This window comes from Myotis davidii, unplaced genomic scaffold, assembly GCF_000327345.1.
Source record: "Myotis davidii unplaced genomic scaffold, ASM32734v1 scaffold1994, whole genome shotgun sequence".
In the NCBI taxonomy this organism is placed as follows: Eukaryota; Metazoa; Chordata; class Mammalia; order Chiroptera; family Vespertilionidae; genus Myotis; species Myotis davidii.
Window position 1 is genome coordinate 119,129 of NW_006285309.1, and position 27,776 is coordinate 146,904.

Here is a 27,776-nt window from a genome sequence, read left to right on the forward strand (position 1 = left end):
TATTCCAGAGAAAAATGATATAGAAAGCCTAAGCCTTTGTCACTTCTTTCCAAAGCTGATGCATCTCTTATTTTCCTCTTGATATTTTTCTTTCTCCATTTCTTTCTTCCTTCCCTTTCCCCTCCTTTCATGTGCTTCAATTTGTTAATTAACAGAAATTCAGAAGAGGACTTTTTCCCAAGTGTTTTTATATCCCTACAGTAGCATTCCCACTGTTTTTTTCCCCCTTTTTCTTTTTGCATTTAGTATGCAGATTGGAGCTAGCTAACTAAAACAAGGTAATACCGTGAAATGAATCACAATCTGTAATTCAGTCATTCATATGTTCAACAAAAATGTATAGAGCCTCTCCTACTAGACAGACACAATGATAGTAGCTGAGGATTTAAAAATATTTAAAATACTGTACTAGTTTCTCAGGCCTTCCATAATAAACCACCACCAACTAGACAACGTATAACAGCAGAAGTGTATTCTTTCATGGTGCTGGAGGCCAGAAGTCTGAAATCAAGGTGAAAACAGGTCCAAGCTCCCTTTGAAGAATATAGAGAAAAATCCTTCCCTATTTCTCCAACCACTGTGGTCTCAGGAGTTCTTTCCCCCTATTTCCAGGTAAGGTCACGGTCCGAGGTTCCTGATGAACATGACTTTGGGATATGTATCAGGCAGGTACAGATATCCACCGAGCTGTTCTCCTTAGATACTCCCACACATTTACTCACACTTCACCTTGGTTGGTTACCTTGTCTCCCTAGAATCTGACATAGTGTCCTTCATAAAAATCTTTGCTAGTTAAAACTTACAAAGGAGGGTAGCTTAGCTTCCAGTGGCCCACCTGACATACCTTCATGATGAAGGACTATTAAGGGATGACTGAGAAGCTAGATGTGTCACTGAGATACTAAAATGAATTTTGTTCCATCAAGTACCTCCATTTACAATGATTGGTTAATAAGGAGAACAGCTCCCAAATTGCCCATGTGTAGAACTGTCCATTCATTTTATGTAACTAAGAATCACAGAATTCCTGTATTTTAGATCTAGATACACGTTTTGAGACAAAATAAGCTACTGTCTTACAGATGAGATAAATCAGAGGAAATGCACATGTTCATTAGCTAATTAAGGGCAGAATCAACACAAGTTCCCCATCCTTGCTCAGTGTGCAAACCAGACATTTCATGCTTATTAATATCAATAATTTTCATCTTGACTTTTCCATCTGAACACACTTCAGCTTGCACTCCCCGGAAGAACAACTTCTTCCTGCATTAACAGCGTCTCTGAAAGCCACGCCCGGGGCTGACACTTCTCTTCCTACAAAGCTGCTTGTCTTCTCTCCTCCATGAGGGGTCCGTCTTCAGCATCAGTAACAATTCTAGATGTAAAGAACATTGAGCTTTTCATAATACCGCGGTCCAAAGTTCCCCTAACCATAACTATGGACGCCGCATGTTCAGTTAGACATGATACCATAAAAAGCAATTTTAAATTATAAACCTTGAACAACATCACAAAACTTTTCCCCAGTAAAAAAAAAAACAAAACCAGCCAAAAACATGTCGGCTTTATTCGTGCACCATGAAAACTTCTTTATTCACTTCAATTCTGCATTCACACAAAAGTGCTGCAATAAAATATCTGTACACTACCTCTGTTACAAATATAGATAATATTTAAAGTGACTTTATATATTCTAATGTAGGAGTTTCACACACTCTAAAATGGGAATGAACACATGATAATTCCTCACCAGTTGTCTCAATAAACAGCTCCATCTGTTTCCCTTAGTCTGAAACCATTGTATTATAAGATGTTAATATAAAGCAATGGGGTAAAGTTATGTTAATCCCCTTTAATTTTTCTATCGATTTTCTAATGGCATACAAGCAAAGTAACTACCAACACATTGCTTTTCCTCTCTCTCATTTCGATGATACTAACTGAAAACCAACTGCACAGCGCCCGAGCACGTTTTTAGTGTTGCATCCGTCAGAGCCAGCGCTGCGGTGCGGAGAGCCTTCGCTGTTCCTCCGCAGCTAGCACAGCTGCTTGAGAGAGAAAGGGCGGCACCATCATTTCACTTGTAGAATCACAGGAGTGTTTTATAACAGGTCAAAAATGAACACGACCACAGCAATGTGCCTCAAATGTTTTCTTTACAAACTTAGGGACACTGCTTTCGAGATTTGCTCTTTCCTCCATCTCAGAAACCACTTTCAGAGGAAACAATATATGTGTATGTTAAAGGTGGGAGATGCAATTTTTTATAATATTCAAATATTTTAAATACTGGGTATTTTTAAAATTTTTAATAGAAAGAAACTGATTTTTTTTTAAAGTTAGTAATAGGGAGAGGGATAGACTGACAAAACGAGGCGTTTTTGACAAAACTGATATTTCCTTTTTTATTTTACATTTTCAACCTGACTAAAGCCATTTCTCATGGTTAGCTTTAGAATTATTATTTTTTCTTCCTCTACTAACCAGTTTAGCATGTAATAATTCTTGCCCGTGTCACTATAAAATGCCAGGTGTCTTCAGGAAGAAAGCACGATTTCACTATGCAAACAGTCCTACCTTTGAGTTTACGGTCACCACAGGTAGGAGGGAGGGAAACATGAGGCTAGGCTGTCAGTGAGAAAACCAGGGACACATGTGAATGGTGGCTTCCCTACAGCCTTGAAGAGCAGGAGGAACACAGCATGGGAGAGGCACCCGCAGGGCCAGTTCTGTTCTCCCCGCGGGGTGGGATGGGAGCGAGGGGTTGCGTTGGCTCGACTCTGGCAGCCGCTTCAGGAGAGAACCGTCAGGGTGACCGTGCCTTTCGTCCGCTTCAGGATGGCCACGGCTTCTTCGTGGGTCACCCCTTCCAGACTCTGCCCATTGACGGCGATGATCTGATCGCCCCTTTTCAGACGCCCATCTTCGGAGGCTGCTCCCTGCAAATATAAAGTACGTTCGTTGACGTCTCAAAAAACGCTGCCTCACAGGCTTACAACAGAACAAGACCTGGGCAAGAATGTAAGTGGACCTGCAGGTCCACGCGGCTCTCCGTGCTCCTGGGGTGCTCCACTCAGCAATCATGAGCACGCACAAAGGATACCTTTCTCCTGCACGGTTTTAGCAATGGAATTCCTATTTGAGAGAGATTTAGCAGTCAACAGGATTAGCTGAATGGTTTGTTTGGCTCTTCAGCATAGCAGGTAGGAACCCAAATTAATAAAGAGTATTTAGGAATTTGCCTAGTAGAAATGATTTCATAGAATCTAGGATTTTTTTTTAATCCTGCAGAAAGAAAACAAAGGATTAGGTGGGAACAAAAGCAGTTTTTTTTGTTTGTTTGTTTGTTTTAATTAGGACAAGGGCATGAGGGCTGTGAAACCCAAAGGTTTGCAGAAGCATAAAGTCCACATGTATGTTGACAAGGACAGGGCAAGGCACAAATCCTGCTAATTCTAACATAAACTCTTTCTGTGGTTTTAAAAAGGCAGTTCATGCTTGCTGGTACTTTACTTTCCAAGGGGAGGTGGAGTGTTCATATTCTTTGTGGGCCCTAATGATTAAGACCAAACACAGACATCGCTGTTCAAAAAAGAACCGCATCTTAAGGCATGCTTATGGAAGGCATTTATGCAATTAAATATAAGATTAAAATACTGAGAAGTTAATGAGAATCCATAATGATGAAATTCTTAAAATATGTTCTAACTAGCATGCCTTAAATAAACTGTTCGCAGGCTGAGGAAAAGCCTGCGTGACTCCTCTATTCACTGGCAAAGTGGTGTGTATTTTCGGACTTACGGTGCCTTTTAAAAATCTCATAAATTAAGTCTATAGCTTCATTGCTATATACACAGTACTTTAAACTGGTTAAAACAATTTTTAAGTGTCATTCTAATTCTTTTCCAAAATAATAGAATGAAACCTCCATTGGTAGGCACTTTATGGACCACAGCACTAATCTCAAGCCCCTGGTGTTCCTTTGCTGTGTAAAATTTTCAGATTCTAGATTTTCTCCTATAGGAAATTTTGTTCAAATTTTGTAGCTCCTCAAAAATGCCTTAACATATTAACAATAATTCTATGGGTTTAAATTATTTTAATACTTCAGCGAAGCCACAGTAACTTTATTCTTTCTTATTCTAAACACTCTTAACATAGAACAGGTTTCTATATAATTACAACACTATACTAATGGTTTTTATTTTTTTTTAAATTAAATCCCTTAATTGCAAATTCTGATTTATTATAGGTGACAAAGCTTCTGGATACTCTTCAAAATATTTTAGTTATTACTTTTCTTTTATTCAATGGCATTAAACTGCAAAATAAATGCCAAATTAGTTAATCTGCATGTCAATTTTATATACTTTTCTGTTCCTGTTTTATATTTCACAACAAAAAAATACCAAAAAAAGAAATGCCAGCATATTAGAGCATACATATTTAAAGTGCCCTATTTTCCAAAGACATTCAGTCATATGCCACTTGTTTTCAAAAGAAAAAATCAGATGTTACTGTCTAATGATCATTAATATTTTTATGTATATTGTCAAGAATTCCCATGGAATTTCAGTTTGAGCCTATTTTCCTTAAAACATAACTAAATCTCAAATTGTACAAAAATATTTAATGATCCATTCCTGTAGGGAGTTCCAAAAGAAAATGATCAACTGTTAACCATTTGGCATTACCTCGGGCCATAAACTAATAAGCCAGCTGCTGACCACTATTAATGAATGTTTAGTGGGGGAAGAGGGTGGTGAAAATTTGCAATCTTACCTTTGCAAATACTGTTTTAACGTAAATGGGTAAGTCTCCGTGAGGGCTGCCGTACCCTCCTACTATACTGAAGCCCAAGCCATCTGGTCCTCGGTCCAGTGTAATAGACTTACACTGAGGAGGTCTATAGTAAAAGGAAGGAAAAACAGTGTCTAGATTCAGGAATTTACATATTATTGTGCATCTGCAAGTTAAGGATTATGTAGAACTAGCATCATTCTCTGTATTACTGATGGTGAGTACATTACGGGTGTTTTGAGCATGCCTGAATTGTCACTCAGTGTGTGCTGGGCTCAGCATTTTAAATTTACATAATCCAATGAGATTCTATTTAACACCCTAACTCTATTACTCATTATCCGTTCTCTTAAACTAACATATTCACAGCAGGTGCTCATTGCATGGAGAAGCTTATTCTTTTTTCCAGTGTATTTTAAGTGAGAGAGCTGCCCTAGCTGGTTTGGCGGAGTGGATAGAGCATGGGCCTGTGGACAGGTTCGATTCCAGTAGGGGGTGTGAAGGAGGGAGCCGATCAGTGAGTCTCTCTCATCATTGATGTTTCTCTCTCTCTCTCTCCCTCTCCCTTCCTCTCTGAAATCAATAAAAATATATAAAGAAAGATAAAATAAAATAAAGTGAGAGGGCTAAAGCATAGAGGACCATCTTGGAATAAGTCATAAACACCAGTATTCCCAAGCTCTGAGAAAAAAAATCAATGATCAATAATGTAAAAGCTGCATCAAATTATTTAAAAATGCTACTATGCTCCTCTCTTCTCTCTCTATGTTCTAATTCTTTCGTACTCACATGGTGAATAACTGTAAATTTTTTAATCAAAAAGATGATTGAGTAGGCAATGTTGGAATTTTTAAAAGGATAGGTCTGGCTTGTTCCATGTCACACAGGGTAGTGACATCAAGACTAAAATGTACTCCCCCAAAACTCCGAGCTGACAATGTAGGATACACAGTGGCATGTCTATCTATCTATCTATCTTTGATAAAATAAATCCGTGCCATAATTACTTAAAAGTTTAGAAACACTTGCTTTTTATATTTTATCCCTCATCTCCTGTTATTTCACCTTGATGTGTGTGGTAGGGACACACACACCATAACATACGAGCTCACCCTAGGTCATCCTGAAATATACTGCTTGACGTCAACCCAGTCAAAGGAAGGCTGGAACCGGCAGGCTCCTGCTGGTGCCCTGTGACCACACTCACATCTCCGCCAGCCACCACCTGTGCAGAGGAGAAGGCGACAGAGAAAAACACAAGTTCATGTGATGAAGGATCAGTAATCTTTCTTCAAAAGCAGCATTTGCACTAAAACATGTATTTTATGGTCCACTTAATTATTTGTTAATATAATATGCAGCCAAAGAGAGAGAAATTTCACAAGGTCCTGAGGCCTCTTCCACGGACAGTAAAGATATTTTACTACTTCAATTCTATCAAGATCTTTGATGGTTTCAAACATGGTCTCTCATGCAATTAATTTTTAAAGATCTTTATATTACAAGCCACTTACACCATTCTAGCAATTGACCATTTACTGCTAAGACCTTGCATCCCCCCGCCCCCTTAGATACAATGTGTGAAACAACAAATACATCAGGATAACTGTGACAGAATGTGTTCCTAACCTATTCTCTTAGAACTCTCAACGTAATCATTCATGTTCAAGGGAAACGGTAAATGAAATAAGAGCAGGAGATTTAAGCATTTTTACTCGTTTAACATGAAAGCTCATGTGTCCTCAAGCTCCCCATATTCTGGGTTGTGCTTGGGAGTAAAATCTTACCTGCATTTCGATGGAGCCAGAAGCACTTTTCAGTAAGTTAACTGCTTGGGTGTGAGTCATCCCCTCAGTGGAAGTGCCACCAATAGTGACAATCCTATCCCCAACCTGCGAGGGAGAGAAAGAAACAGTCATCTGCAAAAGCAGCCGTGGAGAGAGGGACACTGAGGCCTGAGCAATCCTTTCCTTCCCACCCTACACATCACACATATACTGCTATCAGCAATGGAAATCTACCTAAAGAAACCCCTAATTCCAAGCAGCAGCAACCAGAAGACAAAGTTATACATAATGACTGAGTCCTATAGTCTCCAGGGGGAGGGGGAAAATCACTCTTCTCTTTGTTTCTCCTGGGTAAGACATTGCTTCCTATTAAGAAAATAAGATATCCGATGCTCTTTGGAAACCAGAATTTCTCTGGACATTATAATTATACACATTACACTTGACTATATAAGTCAGGGACGGGCAAACTGTGACCCAAAGGCCACGTCTGACCCACTGCTTATTTTGGTGAACAAAGTCTGCATTCATGGGGCAGAGCTAGCAGGTGTCACAGACCCTCATGTCCACAAGCCCTAAAAGGGTCACTGGCCATCACAGAAGAGTTTTCTGACCCTTGTGCTGTGTGTAACAACCAATTTTTAAGTGTCGTTCATATATATAGAGATAGGTATCAAAGGAGACTGGACCATTCCCCATGTAGACACTCTTTAAACTAAGAGGTGGCTATGTTTCGAGACCATTTTGACACGAGGCCACACAGACTTTACTTTATAGACGTGAATGGAATATTCACGATTTCACAACCGAACGGTTCGCATAAATTCCATCACAGCGCTCTATGTTTGGATAATCCCTCAACTTGGAAGCACGTTTTGTATAGTTTGACAATTTTTGTCACATTTACAGGAGGCCTGCAGTTTGTGACTTCTTGAAACACAAGAGTCTGTTCTGGTATAATTATTTCTGAATTATTGTATTATGTATTTTTATTACAACTGTAAACCTACTTTTGTCCATGCTTGTATATTGAACTTTTGTAAAACTGATAATCCAATGCAACACGAATGATCATTTTCAACTTCATAAAGTTCAATCAGCATTTAAACCATGAAATGTGTAAGGAAAACATTTTCACCCCTTACTGGTGTTCTGAAACACTTCCTGTTTTAACTTCTACAGAGTTTTAAACAAGTAAAAAATTTAAGAAACTACAGTACATCTTCTCTCATTTAATTTGCTTGCAAATTTGCATACAATAGCAAATTCTCCTTTCTTTTACTTTTCTGCATCTTTTACTCAAAGCAAGCCCTGCTGTGGTTGGATTCGCTGGTTTAAAAGCAGATACAGACATTTAAAACTGCCTGCAACCGGTGGCAGATTCAAAGGGTTTATCAAAACTTTTGCCAAATTTGCAAGGGCGACCAGGACCATTATTAGTTCAACTTACTCTGAGTTTCTGGGTCTGAGCTGCCACCCCATTCGGGTGCATCATTGCAATAAATATAGGAACGTCACCAAGTGGGCTGCCCACTCCTCCAGCAATGCTGATTCCCAGTGAATCAGTGGGCCCCTGCCATGGAATAGAGAGAGTATTTGGGTCAATATAATATTTTAATTGACTTTTGATTTCTTTGGCACAATATTCTATAGTTAACAGATCCTCTAGGTGTAAGGATGAAAAATGAGGCTCAAAAATCGCATTACTTTATCTGACACAGGCCCTCAGTGTGACTTAGTGAGGGAAATAGCATCTGCGGAAGAAATCATACCCGTGAAGTGAAAATCATGTTGTGAACTGACAAAGAGCAGGTAAGCTGATGAAGTGAAAAGGGCGTGCTTTTTCCAACCAGAGAGGCCTGTGTCCAGAGCCAGGAATCCCCCCTTACAGACGCTGGGACCGGGAACAAGTTCCCTCCTCTCAATGAACACTAGACCTTCACTCACAAAGTGTGACCACAGGCCTCTCACAAAGGGCTGCCGTGCACAGTAAATGAGAGGCAGACGGGGCGCACAGAGTGTCTGCAAGAGTGTTTAGCACACAGCAAAGGCTCAAAGAACCGTAGCTGCTTTTGTCTTCTCTCTGGTGCACGGCTGCCAGCGGAATCTGTATCTGGAAATAGAAACTATCTGCTGAAGGCAATGGCCTACCCATCCCTGTGAGATCGCGGCTGCACTGATGCCGTTTTTGACAATATAGCACGTGCCAACAATGACTTTTCAAACAAGGAGCTACAATGAGAAAACTCACCAAAGACTGACTATTTCGCCTGTGTATCATACGTAACTTTTCAGACAGATAAAAAGCTTCTAGGAAAAGACCTATGCAAGTGCCTCTGAAGTCAACAGGGTTTGCACTGTTTTCTTCCCCCCACAAACCCGAGTTACCTTTTTTATTTCAACTGTTCTTAATCCCTGTATTTCTGATGCCACTAAAAAGGTGAAAAAGACAAAATATGGTTATTAAAGCTTTTTTAAAATTCAGTCAATGTCTGGAACTGGATGACACACCCTTATTTTTTTTAAAGGGCTCTAAAGTTGCTAGAAACCATGATTAAGTCTGTCTCACACGAGGACTCCATTTCTCCAGTTGGAAAAATGCACACACTGTCCCATTTCTTCTTATTTCAAGCACGAGTTATATAACTGAATAATCCCCTTTGAGTGAGACAAGGACAGAATGTGGTTTGGACAGAAAGACACATGTGCACAGCTGAGAGGAATAAAGTCATGGGTGCATTAAAAGAATTCACGGACGGAAATGCCTACATTTCTAGAATATTAGTCATATTGCAAACAGAGAATGCCATATGGTTAGTTTCTTCAATTTGAACAACTTTCAACTGATGCTCCAAGCCAAAAACCCTCTGCATCATGATTTCATGTAATTAAAACACAGGAGGATCACATTAATTTTTTTCAATCAAAAATTATGCAGTCCTTATGGAAAAAGAAGGCTTTTCTTAATGGCATCTTCTGATTAATCGGTGTTACATAAAACAGGGAAGGGAAATAAAAATCAAATATACCAATAGGCTCAGTGGGAAAAAAAAATACAGAATGCGATTCGAATGTTTGGTATGTCTTGTAGGATAAACATAAGACGGGAAAAGCTGCTGTAGGCATTGCTTCACGTTGTTCTGAGTTTTTGCCAACACACATCTTTCCACCTGGAATAGTATGTGGAATGATTCGGGGGAAAGAGAGCTCAGAGGTAAATTAAAGCAGGAAGGAAAATCTGTCAAAATCAAACCAGTAAATCATGCTTAAACATGCAACCAATCTTACATGCGTTCTTCTTTGAGTTGCTTTCCAGCGACTCGGAGGCACTGGACCCAGACAGCGGGAATATGAAGGACGACAGGCTGCATTCGCTCATCTACACACGCAAAACAGTGATTTCAGAGTGTGAAAGAACGATAGCCCCTCCACGCCACTTATTTCAGAATTCAATTCTCCTATGCATCTAGACAGAAACACCTGTTAAGTAACACTGGCATTTGATAACAGGATGGGCATTTAAGAAGTTTCTACTGATTTTATATTCTTTTTAAGGAAGACTTTGTGTACTGACCTAAATAAATTGAAGCTAAAAGGATGGATGAAAAAGATTCCAGCCTACCTAATGTTTTAGTGGAATTTCATAATCTCATTCAAGCTAATCCTCTAAATTTAAACTGATACTGTACATAGATGGGGCTTCAAGACAGAATTGGGGCCAGTCAACAGGAAACTGATGGTCACCAGCGAGGGGTGAACAAGGGGTCTGCATGGACACATTGATGAGAATGGGCTTCTATCACCAGAAGACAGGACTGACGAGAGGGGCTGACAGGAGACCTAACTATGTATAACACCGTCTTTTACATGTGTGAGGTGCATCTGCAGTTCACTTACCTGGGATTCTTTTCAGCTGAGTACAGATGGATCAATGTTAATAATAAAATACTTTAAAAATAGAGTACCTTGGTAGGCTTTCCTACATTAACTGGTTAACTTTTGAGATTATGAAAAAAAGAGTCATGTCAGAAAATAAAATAAGTTCCTTAGAATGCCTACACACTATTCAAGAGCTACACCTTGCTTACCTGTCCTCCAGCTCTTGCTCTTCCCTATCTCAAACTCTGCCCCCCACTGTGCCCAGCTGCAGAGAGCCAGGCCTGTGTCCACGACCCTGAACCAGCCCACAGGCAAGACCATCTTTGAGTTCCTTTTGGCGTGTGGCCTGCAGTGCCCAGGTGAATCCCAGAGCTACCTACCTGGCTGCTCTGGGAGGGCCTCCTCTCTGAATGGAATGGTCCAGCTTTGATTCTTCCCACTTCCAAGGTCACTGTGCCTAGGGAACACTGGGGGAGCAGTGGGTTTATGGAAATGTTTAAATAAAGTGCTACAGTCATCTTTAGGAGCACTTCTTACTCTTTAAGACTGAGTTTCTAAAGGCATGTTCCTTTTGGAATTTCCACAGGCAAGGATACCTTCAAAGCTTTGTAGAAAGACGCTTTTTAAAAAATAGAATTAGTCAAAGTAGTAACAACAAGCAGCAACAGCCACACCAAATGTCTGTCGTATGACCTCATAATTTACATGGAGACTCATAATTTATACTGAGAACTGGGCAATTATCTCAGGAAACACACTGATTTAGATAGGCTAAATGAACTAAATAACTCAGGTTCTAAAAACAAAACAAACAATAAAGCAACTTGTTTTGCTCTTAATAGCAGAGATACTCAGATAAATGGCTGAGCTCTCTATTGTTCCACTGTTCCTGAATAAACAATACTTAAATTAGCCACGTTACCATCAACACAAACCAAGGACTGAAGACCATTTCCCCGTGGCCCTTTACGGGAAAGGCATTACATCACAGGCTGCAAGAAATGCTACACAGTCTCTGGTGTGGAAGCAACGCAAGGGGGTGTTGGGCGGCTGGGCTTTTGTAGTCAGAGACACTGTTCTAAATCAGACTATGTGATTTACTGGCTGTGAGACCTTAACAGATGTCTAGCTTGATAAGTCTTTACATTTTAAAAATGGAGACCATTCTCGATTGTTGTGATAGGATAACTTAGGACAGTGTCTAGCACAAATTAGTACTTCCACAGGTATTATTATGCTGCTTCTCTGACAGGGGTTACAAAAGATGTTTCACCCATAAGTGTATGGATCACAAATCAAATTTTTAAAAGTCAAAACCTGACCTGCACTATTCATAAGTTGTTTTTCTGTTTGTTTGTTATTTTGGGGGGAGGGGCAGGAACTTATCAAACTGTTCTTGAATCTACTTCTATTTCCAGCTTACATAGCTGCAGGGGTTAACCAATTCCATGCATTAATTATTCAATGTGAGAAGTTATAACTCTTTCATCTACTTGCAACATATCTCATTTAAATGTCAAGGGAATCTGTTATTATAAAAATTTTTTAGCCCTAGCTGGTTTGCTCAGTGGATAGAGCATTGGCCTGCAGACTGAAGAGTCCCAGGTTCCATTCCAGCCAAGGGCACATGCCCGGGCTGTGGGCTCAATCCCCAGTAGGGGGAGTGTAGGAGGCAGTCAATCAATAATTCTCTCTTATCACTGATGTTTCTATCTCTCTCTCCCTCTCCCTTCCTCTCTGAAATCAATAAAGAAATTAAAAAAAAAAATTTAAGCCAAATTTTATGTTATAAAAGCAATTCACCCTCTATAGAAAATTTTGAAATGAAGAACCAAGGATTCCATAGTTCCAATAATCACCTCATAATTATTGTTAAAAGAATTACTATAAGATTTTATTTTACATAGATGTTTCCACACTGTGAATAAAATTTTGTTTCACCTTCTCTACTATGTTTTTTTCATGTTAATTAGTTATCCTGAACATGACTTTTAAACAGATATGTTTGCCATGCACCCTTGCCATAGTTTTGTCAACTGTATTGCTTCCAGTTTTTCTATTATTACCAATAACACTGCAACAAACATCATGTGAAGATTTTGTGTATTGAAGATTATTTATTATGGAAATACAGTTTCTTACTTATCTCTTATTTGTGAGAACATTTTAAATAAAGAGGAATCAGTACTTATTGCACTGAGCTAGCTCAAGGTTAAATTCCTCCTCTTCTATATTATGGCACACAATTACCGTATTCTGGGCATTTGATTTTTACCTTTAGCAAGGCGGCAACAGCTTCCTGTGTGGCATTACGGACATCTTCTCCGTTCACCATCAGTATCTGGTCTCCCTGCATCAGTCTTCCATCAGCATCTGCAATTCCTCCTTTGACAATGTCTGATACAAAGACGCCAGTGTCATTTCTGCAAACATAATTTTGATTTTCAATATTACTTTTTCTCAACTGTAATGCAATGCTTATTTAATAAAAGGCTGAAATCTTTTAACTGAAAATTTTATTTTATAAGGTTTTTTTTTTCTTCTCAAATCAACACCGGGGCAATATTAGAATTAATTTTTATGATAAATAATAGTTGATATAATATATACTAGAGGCCTGGTGCACAAATTTGTGCACAGGTGGGGTCCCTCTGCCTGGCCGGCTGGGGGGAGGGGCCATAGGAGGTTGGCCAGCCAGGGGAGGGACTGAGGGAGGTTGGCTAGCCACAGGAGGTTGGCTGTGGGAGCACACTGACCACCAGAGGCCAGCTCCTGGGTTGAGTATCTGCCCCCCTGGTGGTCAGTGTGCATCACAGCAACCAGTCGACTGGTTGTTCAGTCGCTTAGGCTTTTATACATATAGATTTCATATATTAAATATGTCTTGCATAAGCATATTTATTTAACAACTATATACTATGTGTAGAAGTGGCTACAATACTCATTGGATGGGTCACACAGCTACCAAATGGCAAAACAATGAGATGTAAGAGTCCGTCCTTGGTTATAAAATCTATTATTCTTTCTACACCATAATGAAGCCTTAAACAGATATAGACCTGTGCCTATAAAAATATGCTGCTGTTACCATCAACATCATTAACATTATTAAAAATGAGTAACTAATGTGTATCTCAAACTAAGACCATTTGTTACCCTAAACTTAAGTACCCCTGCTGTGCTGCCTTTTATTTTAAATCATTATAGATCTAACTACCAATCAAGAGAGATTTATTGTAAAATGAACAAATACTAACCTATTCCAATATTTTTATTTTTATTTATTTTTTAAAAATATATTTTATTGATTTTTTACAGAGAGGAAGGGAGAGAGATAGAGAGTTAGAAACATCGATGAGAGAGAAAAACATCGATCAGCTGCCTCCTGCACCCCTCCTACTGGGGATGTGCCTGCAACCCAGGTACATGCCCTTGACTGGAATCGAACCTGGGACCGTTCAGTCCACAGGCTGACGCTCTATCCACTGAGCTAAACCAGTTAGGGCTCCAATATTTTTTAAAAAGAACTATAAATAGCCGAAACCGGTTTGGCTCAGTGGATAGAGCGTCGGCCTGTGGACTGAAGGGTCCCAGGTTCGATTCCAGTCAAGGGCATGTACCTGGGTTGCAGGCACCTCCCCAGTAGGAGGTGTGCAGGAGGCAGCTGATCGATGTTTTTCTCTCTCATCGATGTTTCTAACTCTCTATCTCTCTCCCTTCCTCTCTGTAAAAAAATCAGTAAAAAAAAATATATTAAAAAAAAAGAACTATAAATAAACCAACAACTTCTTGTTGCGATACAAAGGCAACTGAAAGGTGAACTGCACCACTTGCCCTTGCCAAGGTCGTGACCTCAAGCCATTTCACCAACTGGTCGTCTGCTTTCCCATCTTCAGAATAAAGGTGTTGGAACTTACTGTAGAATATATTTGCTAATATTTCCTATATATAAATATTTAAATAAATTTGGTACTGAATTTACGCATATTTACCAATCTGCCTCCGCAGCCTCTAAAGTTACTGTCTGTCCCCTTTTGATGGCAGGCTCTTGTTCATGCTGATCTTCTCTCTGGGATATCCTTCATCCCCTTCAGAAACCAACGATCATTTACCACTTCTAGCTTCGGCTCAGGCACCTCTTTCTAAAGAAGTTTTCCTAATCTACTTCCCTTAAATAGAGTTACTTGGTTCATTTCGCCTTTGCTTCCATGGATCCCCACAATGCATTTCGGTCACTCATCAACAGATTCCTTTGTTGTAAGAATGTATTTAATTCTCACTCACCAAACTGAGTTTTCTGAGGTCAGGTACCATGTCTTTCTTTTTTTTTTAAAATATATATTTTATTGATTTTTTACAGAGAGGAAGGGAGAGGGATAGAGAGTTAGAAACATCGATGAGAGAGAAGCATCGATCAGCTGCCTCCTGCACACTCCCCACTGGGGATGTGCCAGCAACCAAGGTACGTGCCCTTAACTGGAATCGAACCTGGGACCCTTTAGTCCCCGGGTCGATGCTCTACCTACTGAACCAAACCGGTTAAGGCACCATGTCTTTCTTAACTCTGTCCTCCAGAATCCAATATATTTCCCGGCACATAGCAGGTACTCAAAAGTAACAAACAGCTTTTTGTTGGGTACTTTCAAAAACCCTTAAAATACTCATGGAAAAAGTTCAAAACCAGTGTCTTCGGATGTTCCACACTTACAGAACACCAGCTGTTGATAAAGATGTTACTACTGCTACTTCTCTTTAACATACCTTAGATTTCATCGTTTCTGAAAGGTCACTGTGTTTGCCCTTCTCTTACCTTTTACCAACAATACTTAATCCCAGGCCTTTCCCCGGCTTCTTCTGCAGCTCAATGGTGAGGGTGTCACACACGTCCTCCTCTTTGTATGGGGCCTCATCTCTGTAGAGTGTCAGGCGCACCCTTTGTGGCGTCTGTCTCAGGACATTTATTGCTTCATCATGGGTGGCCTTTCTCAAGTCAATGCCATTCACCTGTTCAGAAATGGGACATGGTCTCTGAGGAACCCAGTGAGTTAAGGAAAATTAAGGAAGAGGGGCGAGAGGAGAGAAGTGAGGAAAAGGAGTAGAGGGGAAGTGATGGGGGGAAAGGGGGGGAGGAAAAGAGAAACAGACACACAAAGACCACCCTCCCCAGAGTAGCCTTTTCTTTGTTAACTGTAAAGGTCAAGTACACAGCATCTGTACCTCTAAAATCTGATCTCCAGCCCACAGTCTTCCATCTTTACATGCTGCTCCTTCCTCATACACTTCATGGATAATAATGGCACCCTAAGGACCCAGACAAGACACGCCCATGTTTTATCCCATTTTCCCTAGGGATGGTGAGCAGAAATGGAGTCAAAACACACTGCATTTTTAGAGACAGTGATACGGGTTACACACTCACAGGGTCCATACGTGAGTCACATACCAAAATTCAAAGAAAGTATAACAACAATGTTTTTGCTAAAAAGGCTCAAAGAAGGTTAAACTTCTTTCTAATGATCGGGAGGCTTAAAGAAAAAATGGTTAAATATATAAATCACACACACATATATATATAATAGATATACATCATTTCTCCTATCCACACGTGCAATGATTGGATTTCACAAGCATTTCTGACACTTAGCAAAATTTGGCTAGTCCTGGCCAGGTGGCTCAGTTGGGTGGGCACTGTCTCCTATTTCAAAAGTGTTTTGGGTTCAATTCCCGGTCAGGGCATACACCTGTGTTGCAGTTTTGATCCCCAGTTGGGGAGTGTATGGGAGGCAACCAATTGATGTTTCTCTCTCACATCTCTGTTTCTCTCTCCGGGTGAGGATTTAAATAAATAAAAGAAAAAAGAAAAATCTGCCTATGAATAATGTACAGATTCCTCTCAGTATGTCTAACCCAATCATGTCCAATCAGTAAGAAGTAAATGAAAACACAGCAAGGGCTGGTGAATTCATAGAGATATTTTGAACCTGAAGGTCATAACCACAAGTTTAACAGAGTCTCACAGAGTGAGACTGGCCTACTCAAAATAAAAACCTCAGTACCCACCCACTTAAATATTTTCACTACAAATGAAAATAACAAAGAATGATGCATTTTTCTAAGCCTTTATATGTCAGTTAATAAAATTGATAGAAAGCTCCCTGACAATGCTCTCATGCTGGCTGAAGGTGCTGCCTGTGTCTCAAAGCATCTCTGGGTGTGTCCTCACCAGCAGGGTGTCGGCACCCCCGACGATGCTCAGGCCCAGCCCTGTCCGCCCTTTGGAAATCTCAATTGTTGTTTCGCAGCCCGGGATAATGGGGCAGGTTGTAGGATCAGAAGCAAAGACTGCTGGTGTTGACGACCTGCTTGTACCTAAAAATGAAATGAAATACAAATTGATTAGAAGGCACATGCGGTAAACTCACCACACTGGTTGTCTTTGGGAGAACGAGCAGAAAAATGGGCCCAAGACTGGGGACAAAGAAGACTTCAAAGTCACCTTAATCTTTCAGTGACAGTCTAAACTACCAAAAAATATGACTAAATCCTCATTGTTAATTACAGTAGTGGGCACAAAATTACCTGCTAAATTATTTTCTGCACTATTCTGTATGCTGTTGTTTTTTTTACATTGTTACAGATACTATGTAAAAAGCAACAAGAACAGAGAGTTGAACTGAAGCTCTAGTTTCACTCAAATATTCCACATTCCACTGAAGCCAAACAAACCCTATGAAATCATGGTTGTTAAGCTCAGAACCGAGGTGTGCGGCAGGACCTAAAACACAGCCCGGGAAGAGCACAGAGCACAGTGAACGTGAACAATTTTGGTCACGGCGCCTGCTTTTCAGGGCTTCTCTGTCTTTGTTGCCTTTTCTTCTTATTCCAGAGTCTCTTTTCTTCTGCAACCAGTCTGAGCATTACACAGCTGAACTGAGTTAATACCCGAGTTTATAAAATGTCAAGTGAGACGCACTCACAGTGTCTTTCCTGCATCTCATGTGATGTTTTATAAACTCATATATTACATACTGCTACATATATGCTCATAATTGGATAGACAAGAATAGATCATGAAAAAACAAGGTGAACATACGTTCACACCTCATTTTATTCTAGTCTTCATAGCCTGTGTTTAATGATACACCAAAGAGCAGGCAGCAAACAGCATATTTGGGGAAAGCTGGGACACTTGGTAAAGCAGCTTTATAGACAAGATGTTCTTTTTAAGAACCCGGAGACAGACTATTTTCTTGCTCCTGAAACGGTACGAGCAGGTGTAAGATGTTTTCTTTTAGTTATGTTTTCATTTAGCAGTTCATATTTTTATAGACAATGCTATTTAGGGATCAACATAAAATTAAAAATAAGAAAACTTCCATTCAATATTTAAATAATTCATTGAAATACCCCGTCTTTCTAAATAATCACTTTCATTAGATATGTATAACCTAAACTGCTATTTCCTTAAAAAACTTCTAAAGAATTGAATATTGCAGTTTCAAAGCCAAAAGAGATTTTTTCACCAACTGCAAAAGTCAATGTGTTTAAGTACTTTTTTTAAAAAAAAATATATTTTATTGATTTTCCACAGAGAGGAAGGGAGAGAGACAGAGAGTCAGAAACATCGATGAGAGAGAAACATCGATCAGCTGCCTCCTGCACATCCCCCACTGGGGATATGCCCGCAACCCAGGTACACGCCCTCGACCGGAATCGAATCCGGGACCCCTCAGTCCGCAGGCCGACGCTCTATCCACTGAGCCAAACCAGCCTCGGCTAAGTACTTTTCTTTAATGCTGCAAAGCTTAAAACGTATTGTTTTAGTAAATGCTAGTGTAATTTTTCTTAAAAGATTACTGGAAGAAATAGTTTGTCCCAATAGTTTGACTGGCATTTTAATGGGAGAAAAGCGTTGTCCGACGGCCACATACAACCATTTCATTTGACAGGATCTACTGTTAGACCCCAATGACCGCACTCAGATTGACTACAAACACCCGTGGCAATGACCAGCATTTTTAATCGTTTCCTGTAGTGCCAGGCAACTTTGCTTCCTCTGAGGAAGTGGCATCACTGTATCCATTTTATAGTGTATCCATTTCAAACACTGAGATGAAGTTAAACTACTGCTCAGTATAAAAAAGACAATGGACAGCACTGGCTTGTTTTGCTCAATGGTTAGATCGCCGGCCCAAGGGCTGAGGGTAAAGGGCACATATCACATCTGGTCTGGGAACGAGTGGGAGGCAATCAATTGATGTCTCTCTCTTCTGCTGATGTTTCTCTCTCATCCCCTCCTCCCTTCCACGCCTTCTAAAATTCAACGGAAAAAATATCCTCACTCATAGGGTGAGAATTAAGAAAAAAAAGGAAATGTATGAAACTATGTTTTTAATTCATTAGTCAGATACCTAGAGGCAAGGGGACCCTTAGCAAAAGGTCCATGGGGAACGAAGGGTACCACTCCTTTGTTTTAGAGATGAAGAGGCTGAAACTCAGAGGGTGGATGGGTTTCCTAAGGCTGGTTAATATACAGCACACACATCACCCGTCTAATGGTCAGTACTCCTTCTTCCCCTTATGCCAGCTTTCACCAAAGAGTACCGGGCGCCCGGTAATAACTATGGCCTTTCAAACACTGATCTCCAGGCAGGCAGCTGGCTCCCACTCCCCGTGGAGAGCGCCGCTGAGCCTGAGTGCGCCGGGTGCCAGGCTGCGGGACTCACGAGACCAGCCCTTACTTCGGACGGGCTCCGGTTCCGGGGAGCCAGGTGGTGGGGCCATCGGAGCCTGGGAACTGTTCTTTTTTTCACCATTGGATGTACCAGCTGCTGAAGCAACAGCCTGGGAATCTGGATTTTCGGCCCGAAAGGTAAGTTTCACTGTTGTCTTTGCTGTTTTCAAAAGGCTGATAAACTGGCAAGGGGGTTGGTGTGAAGGGGAAACAAAATTCAGAGACAAATTAGTAGATGTATACAATGAAGTCACTATTATAGTTGGAATCTAAAACCATCTATGGTGGAGAGAAAAGTCAGAGGCAAATTCTGTCCTTGTCGAGATTTGAGGGGCCAAGAAAGAATGGTTATAGTTTCATTGTAGTTTCCTCAATTGTCTAATATTAAGGCCACAGTTACCTTCTACTGTAAGTCCAGTTCTGACTCTACTCTTTCTTATCTAAGTATAGAGCTTTCAACTTTGTATATTTCCAATTAGTTACATCCATTTCTTTGGATCACTGCCGAATATACATGGGGTATTTTACCATTCCTGACTCTACAGAGAATCTGAAGCAGCCTACACAAACATTTAAAAAATGGAATCAGGGTGGGAACTAGGTGAAGGGAAGGAATTGGGGGAGAGGGGGTACATCTGTAATACTCTCCATAAAGATTTGGAAACAAAAAGCAGGATAAGGAAAACTATGCAACAGAAAAATCAAGTCAAATGGAAAGTTATGTGAGTTAAAGGATCAACTTCTACAATTAAAACGAAATGAAACAAATGATTTCAGCTTCTTGTTGGCCAATATAGAAATGGAAGCATTTGCACACGGACTCTCAAGAGGCCTGCTCCTCGCACTTCTGTATGAAAGGCCTCAAGTGAGATTCCTAAGGATTATGAACACTTCTAAGGAAGAGGAAACACAGGTACAAATAAATGTTAATCCCAATAAAAGTTATACATATTTTTTGGACTAACTTCAGCTGGCTTTATCTCATATTTAATGTCTGAGTCCTAAAATCTGCTTATAAAGCAATATGCATAGTGGTTACTTATGGGACCTAACATTCATAAAAAATGTTCCTTGGTCTTGACACTAAGTTGACCCTTGTTTAGAAGTCTAAACTTTTCTTAAGGGAAAACGGAAATGATACTTTATAAAAAATGTCCACTAATTACTGAATTTACCAGGCAACATAAAATAGCTCAATACTAATAGCCTTCACTGAAAAATAGTAAACAAAAATTGAAGAACTTCCAAATAATCTCTTCCTTTAAGGCTATCTGTATATTATAGCCCATGGCTATAATTTCCTATGGCCAACCACACAGACAAACACAGGGACCCTCGTACGTACACACAAACACAGGGGCACACACACACACACACACACACACACACACACACACTCTGTGGCCATATTTAAGGATAGGTTTACAGCACAATTTGTTTTTTGTTGTTTTCTTTATAAGAAAAAAAGGTACCTTTTCAACAGGATAGCCAACAACAACTTCATCATCGATAGCCAAGATCTGATCTCCAACTTTGAGCCGCCCATCCTAAACAGAAGCATGGAACATTTGAATGATTCTGCAGAAGTAACTTTCTCCTCCACACTTTCTGACGTGAAAAGGGGGAGGCCTCACCTTGGCCGCGACCCCGTGCTCTGTCAGACTCTTTATGATGACTCCTCTGAGTGTGTCTTCTTCACTGATAGCAATGCCCAAACCCCCTTGGTCCTAGAGAAATACAAACAAGACTGCTCAGAAAATCTGAAACATCAAATTCATTCAAATGGAAAGGTACGTGACCATAATTTCTGAACATCATCGTCTACCCAGGGCCTAAAAAACAAACTCAAACTGTTCTAACATCTATTATTAGAAATTTCTTCTTTTCTTAAGCAAACTTTCAAGTTTTTTAAATGGGAATCAATTCTCCTCCATCAAATACTCAAATACAGCGTGGAGCAAAAGTAGGTTTACAGTTGTTCCTATGGAAAATAATAATTAATCAATAATAATACAGGGACAAGCTGTATTTCCCATACCCACAACTGTAAACTGACTTTTGCCTAACCCGGTATGTTCACTTCTCCCAAATGTCTACTACTTCTAGTATCTTTAGCATATGTATACAGCAACAGAGTTCTAGTAACTTTAGCAAAATGTCCTGGAAACAAAAATGCTTTCAATAATTCAATGAATATATGATATTTGAGAATTTTCTTGTGTGTAACTGGCTGGCTGAATCACAGTATGCCCCCGCCCCCCGCTTCCTCATTCTGGCCTAGGCTTGCAAATAACACACTAGCCTGGCCCCTTCGCCCCCTCTGCGCCTCCTTCTGTAGCAGGTAGGCCACGATGACTGCTGCAAGCTCTGTCCCTTCTGGGGCTCCGGACCCAGTGCGGTTTCTCTAGGGACTTGTGTTTTGATCTGGTGTAGAGTGAAAATGCTCTCAACTCTGAGCCCAAGGACCTGCCCTGAAAACCTGGCAAGGCTAGACAGCCACACCTACTCTGTATTTTCCACATCTGCTTTTATCAAAACCAAATGTTCCACAATAGTAGTGTTTACCTTTAATATTAATGCTCATAAAACTAAAACAGGGTTCAACATTTTCATTCTGGTTTGAGCTGGGTTCCTCTTCCACTACAGTCTCCAAGCAGGGAAATGTAAAGCAAAAAAGAGAAAAGGAAATCTCGCCATGTTTCTTCTGAAAGGTATACAAGAGCCAAAGCTTGCTATCGGGCCTTTAGGATCATGACCATGACATCCAGGCCAGGTTCCCTACCTTTAAAGATTGCCAGCACGGGACTTTTCTGTGGGAGATAAACAATGCCTGCCAACCTGCAGGCTCTCCCTGGGCATCTGTCCACCACTGCTCTCCGTCAGGCAATCAGTCATGGACAGAAGACAAAACTGCACTTTTAGGGTGAACAGAACTCGGTCCTAATTTACTTCCTGCCTAGCTGAAGAAATCTGGATATGCCACTTAATATCTCTAAACTTCAATTTTCTTATCTAAAAACAAACAAAAAAGGAATAATAATATTTGCCCAACAGCAAGGCTGCTGTGAGGATTAAGTGCAGTAAGAAAGGGCTTGAAAGCTTAATGTATTACACAAGTGTTGTTCTAACACATATTCCTTCTGCTAATAACTCTACAGGACAAAACCAAGGTTACTTCAGATGAATCCTTGAAACATGCCAGTATTCTGAAGCCCCAAACTCTGATCCAGCAGTCAAAGAATCAGGCTTGATGAATAGGAAGGTTAGTGTGACACCACACTGGCAAATCCCCTGCCAATGCAAAGCATTAGCGATTTAGTTACCCTGGATTTGGGATTTTCCACAGTAATGGTCTTTCCTATTATTACAAGAAACCTTTGTTTGAGTAAGTAATACTCTATATCTATAGTGAGATGTAGATATATTTGTTCTATTATTCTCTATTCACTTAACTGTAGTTAGGAAAGTTCTTTACTATTACAGCAGGCATTTGCTGGCTGTTTATCTAATACTCATTCTCATCTTACTCCTTTGTACAAATTCATGTGTTTTCATTAGACTCTCCAGTCCCCCTCCCTATGCTGCCTCAAATAACACACACACTCTCCCCCTCTCTCTTTGCCTATGTTTTCAGTGATGGTGTTCAGTTATGTACACAAACCCTTTGATGCTCTTCCCTTCAAGAAGGGATTCTTGAGTGGGGCTGGGCTTGGTGACTTGATGGTAATAAACAAAATAAAGAAGAAGTGATTATGTGTAATTGCACAATTTTGTCAAAAAGGGGGCTTCTGAGCTTCCTCTTTGCTTTTTTTGGGGGGTCATTTGCCATGCCAGGGGCCATGCCACGAGGGCACTAAAGCAGCTTCATGCAGAGAAAACAGGCATCTTGCCAGCAGCCCTGTAAGTAAACTGTCTTGGCTGGCTGTAGGTCCTCCGGCCCCAACCAAAGCTTCAGATGAGTTGCAGCCCTAGCTGGCAGTTTTTTAGCAACCGTACACGTGAGTCTGAACCAGACCACCCAGCTAAACTGCTCCCGAATTCTTGACAAAAGGAAACTGTGAGAATAATAAATGTCTACTGTTTTAACCATTAATTTTGGAGGGAATTTCTTATGTAGCAACAGAAAAGTAGCTCCACAGATAGAGTCTGAATGACTGAAGTTAGTTGCACAATTCTATTCCATGGCTTAGGAAAAGGTATATGACCTGAACTGGTTCAACAGGATGAATTTCAAGAGTTTTGCTCAGAAGTTTGAGATAGTCACTCTATCTCCCAACCCCCACTATATGTGAGAGAAGTAGCCCTTGGCCCCCAGTATGGTTCGCAGCCACTCTAAAACTATGAGGAGGACCAGTCTGGGGGTCCAGCTGCCACTGTGTACAGTTGTGCAGGGGCAGGAAGAATGGGCCCTTATGACACTGTTGAGCCACACGGTCAACTGTCCTGAGACCACAAATTCCTCCTTTAAGGCTGATGGAGTCCGTTTTTGTATAAATATGCTGCAATCCCACTTAGAATATACTACGAAAACAAATACATACTCATCTATAGACAATAATGGATTGTCAGGTAAGTAAGGATAATGGGGTGTGAGTGTTTCTCTCTCCGGAACACTACTGAGGTGTGTTTAGACAGCAGTTATTTTACAGCAGAGACACAATGTGGATTTTCAAGCTGCCTTGATTTACACTATAATGAAATCTAGTAGCAAATCCAGCTACAAAACAGTGAAACTCATTGAAACACAGAACCTTTGGTACCAGCAGAGGTACCATTCACTATTCTTTACTGTGTTAGCCATCAAGTGAATTTAGGAGCTATTAAATGTTCTACCTGAAAATTGTTAAAATACTCCGTTTCACTAAGAGACATGTTTGGTACAGCCCATATGAAAATAAAATGTTCTCCTTTATAATCATGGAAAAACACTTGATCCAGTTCACCAGAAGGAGACAATAGTTCGTTTATCTTATCCTATATAATTCTTTTCTAATTGCTCAACTTTCCACCTCACTTCTGCCACAGCACACAGAGTCCTTAATAAAAATAGATCTTAGAAACTTTGCTTTGAGCTAGTTTTTAAAGCATCATCACAAAATAAAAAAATAAAAAAAAACATCACCATAAGGGGAATGTGAAACAAGTTAAGGAAATATATTTATGGAGGAACACTTGTACAATTAAGGAGCTAAAAAAAAATAAGTAAACAGGAATTAAAAGTAGAAATAAACTAAACAAACTACTCTTATCATCAGGAGGACTGTTTTAAAGTTGGAAGATACCCTAAAATTTAGAAGAAAAACTCTTAATTGTATTTGAAGACTGTCACCATATAAAATTAACTGGATATGAAACAGATCTCTGGGAATCATGTAATGTTGTTACCTGCTTTGATGTATATGTACTTCCTTACACAAAATGTGCTAAAAATAAATCTTTAACAAAAAATATGTCTGTTAAACTGAATTAGCATTTTAGTCAGCCACTGGGTGTACATTTATAAACCACATACACCCACTTAAAAATAAAGAATTAAAAAGAAAAAGATAATAGACCTGTCAAGAGAGTTTCTAAGGAGTCAAAACAGAACTCAAAATGACCTGTTACATGATTTCGAATTTTCATACAAAAACTATTCTCTCCTTCCTGCCTCTCCCGATCTTAACATCTTTCCCCTTGAGCATATACTATGTGTAAGCATGCATTCACTCTTCCCTTCCTAATGCTTAGTATGAACTATGGTACACAATTCCACATAAGAGAGAAAGTGTAAGAGTTATTACTTCTCTCAACATGCAATTGAAATGTATAGATACTATACTCACCTGAAAGTTTAGCATAAGAGATATGTTCTTGATTATATGACAAGTAAATGAAGACTTTAATAGTCAGCATTATATAGGCCATAATATTGGAGAAATATTTCTAAATAAACAGAGGTGATATTATGCTAGGTCTTGAGTTATGTAGGATTTGGATAAGCTTTAAAAAAAGCAGGACATCCTGACATAAACAAAGGCAAAGAGAGATGAATTCTTAAAATAATTTCCATGGGCTCTTGATTCAAGTCAGTTTGATGAAGTAGAGAATTCTTACAAGGAACATATTAGGGACTTGGGAAAGGTAACACTACCCTGAAATCAGCAGGGGAAAGAGGAAGGTATTGGCTCTCTTACATGGAAATAGCATGAGGGATTCTTGAAATGTATAGGCTTCTTGGTAGAAGAGGAAAAGGCTTTAATGACTTCTGTTCTTTTCTCTCTAACATACAACACGAATTGCCCATTAAAAAGGCCTTCTCTCATACAGAATTATCTATTGTAAAAAAGAATTATCTATTGTAAAAAAGCAACCAATAAAGTCACAGTATTTTTTTCTCCTAAATGCTTAACAGGGTCTGACCATGTGCCAGGCATTATGCCAACCACTTGATAAACAACTCATTTAATCTTTACAATTACCTACATCAAAGATCATATTGACCTCTCCAGTTTACAGGTGAGAAGACTGAGGCCAAGGGAGATCACACACTGTGTCAGGTGTATACCTGATGAAGTGGGTCCTCACCCTGAGGCACTCCTTCTAAGGCTCGGCCCCAGCATCATGCTGCACTGACTCACACCTGGAGTGTGGCAGCATCTCATTAAGTATCCTCCTATCCTCCACCCCTCCTCCCTCCTTCCTTTCCCTTCCCCCTCAGCTCTCCAATGCTCTTTCTGCCTGTACTCTCGTCCATCCACGGTCCACCTGCAGACCAGCATGGCCCTGCAGCACCTAACAGCCTGTATAGGTTTCTATTCAGCAAACGACTTCTTTAAAGTGGTCATTTGAACTTAAGGTTCTGATCTTCTCAAAAGCAAATTCCTCACTGATGTCTATCAGTGAAACTTCTAGAATTGGAGCTTTCCGTTTAATGAAGGAAAAGAAACCATCATTTCTGTTTCTTTATTCTTTAATTCCCGCCTTGGCAGATCCCTGGTAAATAGATCAAAGGGGGGACCACAAAATCTCGTACCTTGGGGGTACCATAAAGGAGGAAAAGGAGGGTCCCTACTAAAGTATCAGTTAGCACAGTGGTTCTCACCCTTCAGCGTTCATTGCAGTCACTGAGAAGGCTTAGTGAAACAGGCTGTGGGCCACCCCGTTACTCAGTAGGTCTGAGTGGCCCCAAGCACCTGCATTTCTAACAAGATCCTAGGTAATGCTGACCGATGTTGCTGATGGAGAGCACACTGTTGAGAACCAGTGGATGAGGACAGCAACGTGAATATCATTTCACTCCAATTCAAAGCAGATTTACCTTGGGAAGCTCCAGATGTTGCACGTTTGTAAATGAACTGAAGTCCACAGCTGCATCGGAAGTGGCAACACTTGGTTCAGCCTGACAGAGAAAGAAATGGCAAATGGGCAATGGAGTGTCCTGTCTTTTTGTTTGTTGAAATATAAGAGCCACTTAGTCAAAATCATTTTATGTATTGCAATTCATTATTACTATTTGGAGAGAAAAATACACTCTCTCCGGAACACTACTGAGGTGTGTTTTGTAGGACTTCCACTTAGCCAGCGTTCCTGTGGGTCTGGGTGATGTCCCTTCCGTCTTTTAGTTTCACTTTTGAAATGGTTGTTCGAGGCGGCAAACTCCGGCGTTAACCTATGCCGCCATCTTGGTTCTCCTCAAAATTAAGCCTGTTTCTTTATTCTTTAATTCCCGCCTTGGCAGATCCCTGGTAAATAGATCAAAGGGGGGACCACAAAATCTCGTACCTTGGGGGTACCATAAAGGAGGAAAAGGAGGGTCCCTACTAAAGTATCAGTTAGCACAGTGGTTCTCACCCTTCAGCGTTCATTGCAGTCACTGAGAAGGCTTAGTGAAACAGGCTGTGGGCCACCCCGTTACTCAGTAGGTCTGAGTGGCCCCAAGCACCTGCATTTCTAACAAGATCCTAGGTAATGCTGACCGATGTTGCTGATGGAGAGCACACTGTTGAGAACCAGTGGATGAGGACAGCAATGTGAATATCATTTCACTCCAATTCAAAGCAGATTTACCTTGGGAAGCTCCAGATGTTGCACGTTTGTAAATGAACTGAAGTCCACAGCTGCATCGGAAGTGGCAACACTTGGTTCAGCCTGACAGAGAAAGAAATGGCAAATGGGCAATGGAGTGTCCTGTCTTTTTGTTTGTTGAAATATAAGAGCCACTTAGTCAAAATCATTTTATGTATTGCAATTCATTATTACTATTTGGAGAGAAAAATACACTCTCTCCGGAACACTACTGAGGTGTGTTTAGACAGCAGTTATTTTACAGCAGAGACACAATGTGGATTTTCAAGCTGCCTTGATTTACACTATAATGAAATCTAGTAGCAATCCAGCTACAAAACAGTGAAACTCATTGAAACACAGAACCTTTGGTACCAGCAGAGGTACCATTCACTATTCTTTACTGTGTTAGCCATCAAGTGAATTTAGAAACTATTAAATGTTCTACCTGAAAATTGTCAAAATACTCCATTTCACTAAGGGACATGTTTGGTACAGCCCATATGAACATAAAATGTTCTCCTTTC

General features: G+C 40.2%; 1 protein-coding gene across 6 annotated transcripts in view; it reads right to left on the reverse strand.

The window, feature by feature from the left end:
- Window positions 1-1,565: 1,565 nt before the first annotated feature.
- Window positions 1,566-27,776, reverse strand: part of MPDZ (multiple PDZ domain protein) — a 172,050-nt gene continuing 145,839 nt past the window's right edge. For 5 of the 6 annotated variants that reach the window (XM_015558970.1, XM_015558971.1, XM_015558969.1 and 2 more), the window contains 16 exons: window positions 27,253-27,333; window positions 20,838-20,930; window positions 20,676-20,750; window positions 19,211-19,385; window positions 16,693-16,838; window positions 15,687-15,770; window positions 15,280-15,473; window positions 12,745-12,892; window positions 10,850-10,936; window positions 9,879-9,969; window positions 8,979-9,022; window positions 8,041-8,163; window positions 6,591-6,695; window positions 5,916-6,028; window positions 4,786-4,909; window positions 1,566-2,942 (listed from right to left, as the gene is read on the reverse strand). In XM_015558970.1, coding sequence (XP_015414456.1) covers window positions 2,796-2,942; window positions 4,786-4,909; window positions 5,916-6,028; window positions 6,591-6,695; window positions 8,041-8,163; window positions 8,979-9,022; window positions 9,879-9,969; window positions 10,850-10,936; window positions 12,745-12,892; window positions 15,280-15,473; window positions 15,687-15,770; window positions 16,693-16,838; window positions 19,211-19,385; window positions 20,676-20,750; window positions 20,838-20,930; window positions 27,253-27,333 — 1,830 coding nt within the window. In that variant the 3' untranslated portion in view covers window positions 1,566-2,795. The remainder of the gene's footprint in view (window positions 2,943-4,785; window positions 4,910-5,915; window positions 6,029-6,590; window positions 6,696-8,040; window positions 8,164-8,978; window positions 9,023-9,878; window positions 9,970-10,849; window positions 10,937-12,744; window positions 12,893-15,279; window positions 15,474-15,686; window positions 15,771-16,692; window positions 16,839-19,210; window positions 19,386-20,675; window positions 20,751-20,837; window positions 20,931-27,252; window positions 27,334-27,776) is intronic. The other variant, XM_015558967.1, reaches the window with a different exon arrangement.